Source organism: Oenanthe melanoleuca, unplaced genomic scaffold (assembly GCF_029582105.1).
Source record: "Oenanthe melanoleuca isolate GR-GAL-2019-014 unplaced genomic scaffold, OMel1.0 S001, whole genome shotgun sequence".
Classification (NCBI taxonomy): Eukaryota; Metazoa; Chordata; class Aves; order Passeriformes; family Muscicapidae; genus Oenanthe; species Oenanthe melanoleuca.
The window spans coordinates 8,878,187-8,887,744 of NW_026612650.1; the positions used below are offsets into that span (position 1 = coordinate 8,878,187).

At 48.7% G+C, this 9,558-nt stretch overlaps 1 protein-coding gene across 1 annotated transcript; it reads left to right on the forward strand.

The window, feature by feature from the left end:
* Positions 1 to 4,969: 4,969 nt before the first annotated feature.
* On the forward strand, positions 4,970 to 8,751 carry LOC130266039 (glucose-6-phosphate 1-dehydrogenase-like). The gene is given in 4 exon segments (XM_056515365.1): positions 4,970 to 5,042; positions 5,480 to 5,503; positions 5,506 to 5,714; positions 8,734 to 8,751. Coding segments are annotated over 4 exon segments (324 nt in total).
* Positions 8,752 to 9,558: the final 807 nt, after the last annotated feature.

The following is a 9,558-nucleotide window of genomic DNA, read 5'->3' on the forward strand; positions in this document are numbered from 1 at the left end:
CGGGGGGCGCAGGTGGGGTCCAGGTGGGGAACGCTGGGAGCTGCGGCTCTGCCTGGACACTGCTGAGCCATCAGCGCTGCCATCCGGGCCGGGGGCAGCGAGTGGAGCTGAAGGTGCCTCACCCAGTTCGGGTGATCGGCTCCCGTGGGGGCGGCGGCACCGGGCATGGATTGGGCACCCGAGAGTGACCAGGAGACAGACGAGTGACAGATCAGGGGGCTGTGAGGAGTCAGCAGCCAGAGAGCACTGAAAATCTCATCAGTGAGTACAGTGGGATCTTTGGGGACTAAACATGGCAGGGCACTCATGGAGGGAAGAAAGGGAAAGCCAGGAAGGGCTCCTGGTAAAAGGGATGATGATCCCAAAATATCTCTGAAGGGTCCCTTGGGAGCCCGTTGAGGGAGCTTGCACATTCTCCCAGAGGTAATCAAGGACATGGACACCCACGGGGGCGATAAGGGAAATCCAGAAGGGGTTTAGACAACAGGGGATGGATGCTGTTGGTGTGCTGGGAAGGGATTGGGTGAAGGGCAGGGTGCAGGAATATGGTTCAGGCGAGAAGCAGCAGGAGCAATCTACGTGGGAAGAAAAAGGATGATGGAAAAGAGAAGCAAGAGAAAAATCCTGAGGATTTGGGATGTTTTTCAGCAGGCTCTTATCCTGAAAACTGCCAGCTGATGCAGACCCTTTGTATCCCCGGCTGCCAGGCCAGGAAGAGAAGGAGGTCAGGATTTCAGGGGGTTTCTGTGCGCTGGGAGCGGCAGCAGCGGGCGCAGAGGGGCGGCACCGGCAGCACGGGCTGGGGGCTGTGGGGAGCTGCGGGGCCGGGCCGGGGCTGTGGGGCAGCCGGGGCTCAGCGCCGGGCGCTGCCTGAGCCCAGCACCCCCGGGCAGGGCCGGCAGTGCCCCTGGCCCCCAGGAGGCTGCGGGACGCCCCGGCCGCTGCCCGGCCCCGTGGAGCTGCCGGCCCTGCCCGCCGGGGGGGCCGCGTTGGGACACTGCGGCAGGACAGGGAGCGGCTCCGGACACGGGCTGGGGAGGGCAGGGGAGCACAAGGACCAGGAGTAAGGAACAGCTGGGAAATGTGGATGGGACGCGGGAGGATCGAGATTCGCTTTTTAGCATTCTGTTTGGGTCACTGTAGAAACGAATGATTTTGCAGCAAGCCCAGCAGCTGTCAGAGGATGAGCACCCCCAGGCACTGAGGGGGGCTGCAGGAGGGGCAGAAGGAGCCCCTGGAGCAGGTAGTCAGAAAGGCCCAGCAGGTGAATGCAAGAAGGGATGAGCAAAAGGCCAAGGTGAAGGCAAAGGCCATGGTAGAGTTTCTACAGCCCCCGAGGGATGAAGTCCAGGGCCCACGGGGGCCCCAGCACCCAGGGGATGGGTTTGAAATGCAGGAATTTTTCTTTGCTTCTAATTGTGCTGCTATATTACTGGGAAGGGATTTGATGGCTAAATTAGGAATGTAAATTGTATTGTTAAAGGTGATACAGAGTTCTAGTTCTGTTGTACCTTTGTGTCAAATGTGTGGTAAGGCCTATGCTGAAGTGAACCCAGAAGTGTGGGCAGTCCCAGAGAAATGTGGAAAATTAAAATGGAGCCTCTCCAAAGTACTTTGAAGCAAGCAGGACAAGTGGTGTCTAAAAGCAATAGCCTATTTCAAGGGAGGGAAGGAAGGGCTCACAGCCTGTTATTAAGTCCCTGCTAAAGGCAGGGCTTTTGGAGCCAGGGATCTCTCCCTATAATGCTCCTATCCTGCCAGTCAAGAAATCAGATGGAATCGATAGAATACTGCAAGACCTAAGAATAGTAAATGAGATTATTAAATCCAGGCATGTCACAGTCTCAGATCCTTACACCATCTTGAACCAGGCTCCCTCCTCACACTGCCACCATTCAGTACTTGATGACAAAGATGCTTTCTGGGGTTGCCCACTCACACAGGATGGTAAACTGTATTTTGCCTTTGAGTGGGAGCAAGAGGTAGAAGGGAAAATGGCAAAGACATGGACAGTCCTTCTGCAGGAATTCACGAAAGCACCAGCCTTACTGGGGCAAGCCTTTCAGAAAATATCACAAGAATTTTCCCCAATGAAACAATTATCTTAGAAAGTTAAGATTTTAGTTACCTTGCTGAAAATAATTAAAAGTTAGAAGTTAGAAGGGAGTAGTTATCTGAAACTTAAATAATTGATTGTCTGTCATTGCATCCTTGCTCAGCTGTGCTTGCAATGGTAAAAGACGAAACTAGTGAGCAGATCCAAAGGAACGTGGACAATGCAACCAGAAACCCATTCTTTGAAAAACTGGACTATCCCCAGAAATCATTTGTATTGTCATTGATAGAAAACATCAAGAGTTTAGGGTGAGGAAGACTCACCTTACTTCCTCCTTTTTAGAACCCTCCCTTTTGGGGAAGGTAAAACAGGAAAGCCCTAGTTACTGAATTACCATAAACACAATAGGATGGCCTGCTGAAGCTAATCCACTCTTGTCAAAACAATGCTCTCGCCCAGAGAGCCACTCCAAAGGTCACAAAAGACTTATCAGGGTCCAAGATTAGATCTTAGAGTTTAGAATGTCACATGCTACGCTAATATAAGGATTCCTATAGGCTGCATGTAAATGCTATAGAATTAGTATTTTGATTGGTTCTTAAAAATCAGAATATTCATGATGGAAAAGGATTTATTGTGTTACAAACGGGAAGTCGCTCTTCTTCCTCTCTTTACTCTTTACTCTTTACTCCTTGCTCTTCTTTCCTTCTCCCACTTCTCCTCTCCCTCTTCCATTACCCCAATACCCTTTTATCCCATTACTCTCTCTCCTTCCCTCTGCTCTTCCTCTTCTTCCTCTTTTTCTTTTATGCTCTTTACCTTCTTTACTCTCTCTCTACCCTTCCCCTTCTCTCTTTCTTTCCCCTCTTTTATCTCTTTAATCTGCATGTGGCTGTGCCAGGCAGCTCCTAGCAGACTCTCTTATAATAAACTGCAACTGTAGCTTTTAGCATTTACAGAGCGTTTGAGTCTTGTTCCACGCCGTCCACCCTGACACAAAGAATCCAGGAGTCTCCCGCACCTCCCCATGAAAACGACCCTAGACTTAATTTAAGAAGTCAATCACGCATGCTTAATAGCTATTCAAGCTAATTATCATAGGAAGCGGGGGATGGGAAGGGCTGTTTTTATGAGTAGGTATTTGTTTAAATCCTTTGCTAATAAATAGACTTTGTGATCACTTGTGATTTTGCATCATCATTGTCAGTATCATCGTTGTCATCATTGTCATTATCATCAAAGACATCATCATCATCGACATCCATCAGTGTCATCAACATCCATCATCACCATCAATATCCATTGTCATCAATACTGTCAACCCCCGGCTCTGGGATGGAGCCAGAATGGGGACCTGAGTGTGTCCCCACTGTCACTCCACTCTGGGGACCCTTGGGAGGCACATGATCCCCAACACGGCACCCAGGCCAACCCCAAAAGGTGCAGGGCCCCACCTAAGCTGCCAGGGGAATTTTGGGAAGGGGCACGAAGGGGGCACCCAGGCAGGACCAAGAGCCCAGTGCTGCCCCAGCCCGACCTGCCCCAGCTCCATCCCAGCTCCTCCCGCGGGATGCTGCTGAAAACCCCCAACCCCCGGCACGGGGTCACCTCCAGCTGCCAGGTGGAGCACATCAGTCTGGAGCCGGGGTTGGGAAAACGAGGAGGGGGAAGGAGGAGAAGAGATGGAGGAGGAGGAGAGATGAGGAAGGAGCAGGAGAAGGGCCAGAGAGGGAGCAGAAGAATGCAGGATTAGGAAGGTGGAGGAGTGGGACCCCTCTCAATGACATTTGGGGATCCCAGCCCCCTCTTTTCCCTCACTCTTCTACCCTCCTCCACTGCACCCCTGTGGGAGTCCAGGGTGCTCCCCTGACTTCCCTGGATGCCTCCAGACCCAGACAGGAGGCTCAGAGGCCTTGGCACAATGCCCAAGACCCTTGTGGTTTTGATTTGAGTCCCTGGAAAAAATTACCATCATTGCAGGAAGAATTAAAAGCTACAAAAAATAAGTAGAGTATAAATTAGATTGTTAGAAGGTAGAAAAGTAAATTTGTAAAATAGTTATGATAAGGAACTTAGAGCTAAGATGGAGGATTTTGGGCATGCTATGTCTTTTCTTCTTCATGTGTAAGAGTCCATCTAAGAGCCTCTCATTTGTTCTGCCCAACGACCCACGCCTGAGGCCTAAAGAACTGCAGTTTAAAGGCGCTGGCCAGGGAAGAGAAGAATGCCAATTGACTGTTCTCGGTGCCCATCCCAACCAGGGCCGATCTGCTCCCTCAGGTGTGAGAACAATGGTCACGGTGTGCTGCTCCTATGCAGCCCGGGTCGGGCCAGTCGCCCGACGCCTTGGAAAAGACTTTTGCAAAAGATGCACTTTTATTTAGTGCCAAAAAAATGCGATAGAGGGACAGAGAGAAAGAGAGAAAGAGAGAAAGAGAGACAGAGAGAGAGAAAAGGGGTTGGGATTATAGCTACCAGACGGGCAGACGATCCTCGTGGAACAAGCCAATAGATGTCCGTTGCCGTCCGGGGAGATCTCAGGGGTCTTCTCAGGGGTTTGAAGGTATCTTTTATAGTCTTTTCCAAGGCGTCGGGCTGGGGCAGCACTGGGCTCTTGGTCCTGCCTGGGTGCCCCCTTCGTGCCCCTTCCCAAAATTCCCCTGGCAGCTTAGGTGGGGCCCTGCACCTTTTGGGGTTGGCCTGGGTGCCGTGTTGGGGATCATGTGCCTCCCAAGGGTCCCCAGAGTGGAGTGACAGTGGGGACACACTCAGGTCCCCATTCTGGCTCCATCCCAGAGCCGGGGGTTGACAGTATTGATGACAATGGATATTGATGGTGATGATGGATGTTGATGACACTGATGGATGTCGATGATGATGATGTCTTTGATGATAATGACAATGATGACAACGATGATACTGACAATGATGATGACAATGATGCCACTGTCCCCTGGTGTCCTGTTCATGCAGCACTGCTGGGATGGTGGTGGATGGTGATGATGTTGACAATGTTGATGATGATGGATATTGATGATGTTGATGGATGCTGCTGCTGCTGATGTCTTTGATGATAATGACAATGATGACGATGATATTGATAGTGACAATGGCAACGATGCCACTGTCCCAGGTGTCTTGGTCGTGCAGCACTGCAGGAAGGTGCTGGGATGTTGATGGATGTTGATGATGACAATGATGATGTTGATGATGACAATGATGATGACAACCATGCCACTGTCCCCAGGTATCCTGTTCGTGCTGCGCTATGGGAAGAGGCTGGGATGTTGATGGATGTTGATGGATGGTGATGGATGGTGATGACAATGACAATGACAATGATGGTGTTGATGATGACGATGGTGTTGATGATGACCATGATGATATTGACAATGACGATGACAATGATGCCGCTGTCCCCAGGTGTCCCGGTCGTGCTGCGCTGTGGAAGGCGCTGAACGAGCGCAAGGCCGAGGTGCGGCTGCAGTTCCGGGAGGTGCCCGGGGACATCTTCGTGCGGCAGTGCAAGCGCAACGAGCTGGTGGTGCGGGTGCAGCCGTGCGAGGCCGTCTACGCCAAACTCAACACCAAGAAACCGGGCATGTACCTGCGGCCCGAGGAGTCCGAGCTCAACCTCACCTACGGCAGCCGCTACAAGGTTCCCAAAATTGGCAGGAGACACGGGAATGGTGGTGGGGACATGGGAATGGTGGTGGGGACACGGGAATGGTGCTGGGGACATGGAAATGGGGGTGGGGACATGGGAATGGGTTGGGGACACGGGAATGGGGATGGAGACACGGGAATGGGATGGGGACACGGGAATGGCGGCGGGGACTTGGAAATGGGGGTGGGGACACGGGAATGGGGGTGGGGACACGGGATTGGCGGCGGGGACATGGGAATTGGGGTGGGGACACGGGAATGGGAATTGGGACAAAGGAATGGCAGTGGGGACACAAAATGGAGTGGGGACATGAAATAGGGGTGGGGATGTGGAAATGGGGGTGGAGACACAAAGTGGTTGTGGGGACACAAAATGGAGTGGAGACAAAAAATGGGGTGGGGACAAAAAAGGGGGGTGGGGACAAAAAAGGGGGTGGAGACAGGAGAACCGAGGAGGAGGAACCCAGGAGACCAGAGTAAGGGTATGGAACCTCATGGAACCCAGGGTCCAGTGTGACACAGAGGGGTCTCATGGAATCCAGGAGAGCACTGTGAGGCTCTGGACCAACATGGCACCAAGGTTCCACTGGGACCTGACAGAACTGCCTGCAAGCAAGGGACCATTTACCCCTGTGCTGGGCACTGGTGAGGCCACACCTCGAGTGCTGTGTCCAGTTCTGGGCCCCTCTGTTTAGGAAGGACATTGAGATGCTCACACACGTCCAGAGAAGGGCAGCAAGGCTGGTGAGTGGTCTGGAACACAAGTCCTGTGAGGAGCGGCTGAGGGAGCCGGGGATGTTTATCCTGGAGAAGAAGAAGCTCAGGGAGACCTCATCACTCTCTACAACTCCCTCACAGGAGGCTGCAGCCAGGTGGGGGTCAGGGTCTGCTCCCAGGAAACCACTGACAGAACGAGAGGACACAGCCTTTAAGCTGCACCAGGGAAAGTTTAGGTTGGATATGAGGAAGAAATTCCTGAAAGAGTGATGGGGCACAGGAATCGTCTGCCCAGGGAGGGACGGAGTCACTGTCCGTGGATGTGTTAAAAAAAGTCTGGACACGGCACTTGTCCTGGTCTGAAAGACAGATGTCTGCCAGGGGAGGTGGGAGGCTCCTCTGGAATGCAGAATGTGAGCCCTTCCCTCTGGATTATCACAGTGCTGAAATCAGGGGCTCTCAGACACAGACACAAAAAGAATCTCAGTTCTTTACTGCTCCTTGTAACAAGGCAAGCAAACAGCAACAGGGACAGGAAACAGAACCAGAGACCCAGTGACAGCCAGAACCAGACCCAGTGACCCAGAACTGCTGGAGTCAGTGAGTCAAGGGTCTCTGAATTCTTCAGAGAGAAATCAGAGTGCAGGGATTGAATTAAAGCCTGTGGATGGATTGAAGTATTAAGCCACTCACACATATGGCAGAGGTGTAAGTTTAAGTTTTAGGATAAGTAAGTGAGTCAGTAAGTTTTAGTATGAGCTCTAATGCTTTTAGGTAAGTAAAAGGTTTAAATACCAAAGTAGATCTAGTAAACCTAACCTTCTAGTGAAGGTTGAAAAGCATACTAGTGTTTTCAGTGGAGGCTCTAGGAAGATAGTTTTAGAGTTGGTGCTTTTTGCCATAGCTTTTCTGCTTTTCCTGCCATTGCTTTTCTTTTTACTTTTGCTCACCATCATCAGCCAACACCCAAGAAGATAAAAGCTGCTGCAGCAACATCAGCTTCCCGGGACCCTGACAAGAGCAGCTCCTACTTCTGTTTGGGACTTTATACCAAAACTTAGTGTGGACTTTGATGTCTGTGACTGTGCCTTCTGAGACTAACGTGCTTCCGCCATAAATAACCTTTTAGCAGCTATTAGCTGCTTTGCTCATTTGCTTCTGTTATAAATGGATATTGGATATGTTCGATTTTGTCCAATTAATCAAATCACAAAGTGAAATTCAGCAGTAATTTATTAATAATAACAATTGTATATAAATGAATACAATCAAAATATATGAGTTATATAAATTTGAGTAAATGCAAAATTCAGCAGCAATTGAAGTATAATAGAGGTCCAATGGTTTGGTTGAATAAAGCATAAACAAAACCAATCGGGGGATACCCCGACCAGGGGTACGGCAGGGCCCTTCCTCTCTCACTGTACCAAATCAGTCAAGCTAAAAATCTCACTTATAAACTGTTTGCTAATACATATTAATACAGAATCTTCTAGAAAGCTCCTCCTAGTTTCTATTCCTAAAATCTCCGTCACTGTGTTGTGTTGTGCACGCATCACCAGCGGTCGGGGGTTGTGGGAGTCCAGAGTATTCCTCTGGCTTCTCTGGAAGGTTTAAGACCCCCCTGGCGGGGTCCCCAAAGACCCTCGAATGAGACCCAGGTGTCTCAGGGGCTGGATTTAGCTCCTTGGAACAATTTACCAACATTGAGAGAAGAAATGCAAGCAGCAAAAATAAATAGAGTGTAAATTAGACTGTTAGAATGTAGAATTAGCAGATTTCTAGAATGTTTGTGATAAGGGGCACATGGCCAAGATGGAGAATTGGGGGTGTGGATACCTCTTCCTCCTTCTCCGTGTCATCCATGTTGGGTGACACGCTGGCACTTTTAGATTGGATGAGAACAGAGCTGGACCATGTAACAAGATTGTATTGTATTGGGGGTCATTTGTAAATACCTAGTATGTAATTTAGACTATAAAAGATAAGTCCTGCCTCTGCCAGGCAGATTCTGCCCTGGACGTCTAGCGAGCAGACTGCTGTTCGCTGGACAAAGCATTCCTGAGATAAGGAACAATAAACAACCATGAAAACCTCTAAGAGCAGCCTCCTGCAGTCTCTCATCGGCGGGCATTGGAAAGAGCTGGGTTCCAGACCACCTGCATGTCCTCCAGAGGTGATCTCAGGTCTAAGGAGACACCTCGGTATGTGACAGGGGGTCTCTCTCCTTTCGGGGGTCTTGTTTCCGATGAAGGCTCTGGGTCTTCCTCAGTGTTCGCTGTTTGACCTCGCAGGCAGCACAGCCTCACTGAGCTTACAGTTATATAATTAAATATATCTTTCCACAAGAGGCCTCAGTCCAGTGACCAACTCTTTGGAATCATCACAATTTGGCCCAGTTCAAGGTGGAAATCCTATTTCAAGACACTGTTCTTAGACCTATACCCTTCCTATCCTGCTTCCCACCTAACATCTGGAGGATGATTTTTTTCTGCTTTGTTTAACCATTTCCTTTATCTCTTTTTGCTTAATAGCAATTAAATACAATTTTTGATAATTTATAATGCAACAATTTGGCCAATATTGTTACAATTTAACTAGCACAAATCACATATATAACAATCCCCCATTTCTCTTTTTATCATATTTATTTGTGCTTTAAAAAACTGCATTTTGGTATTCTTTATATTTCCAAATTACTCTGATTTTTATGTTTCCTTATATCAGCCTCCAATTTTAAATCTATGGCAATTTTTTGCATCAAATCTATAAAAAGGTTTTTATTTGAAGTTGGCAAATCACAGTCGCTATAGTGCTGTTTTAATTGTTTACGTAGCTTATTTAGTTCTTTAACTCTTTATTTCTGATTTTTTCTTTATCCCCTTTTTTTTTTCCAACTTTTTTTTTTTTTTTTTTATTGCGCCCTATTTTATGCACATCTTTTTCAAAACAAAAGAAATTTTTATATCTAGGACAAAATTATTTCCTGTTAGGATAAGGAGCTCACTCCTTAAATCCTAAATTCCTCTTTACTCAATACATAATACAAATTCCTAAAAAAAACCCTTTTGTGATCAAAACAGGTAGGTCTAAAATATGGATGTGCCACAAAGACTGAT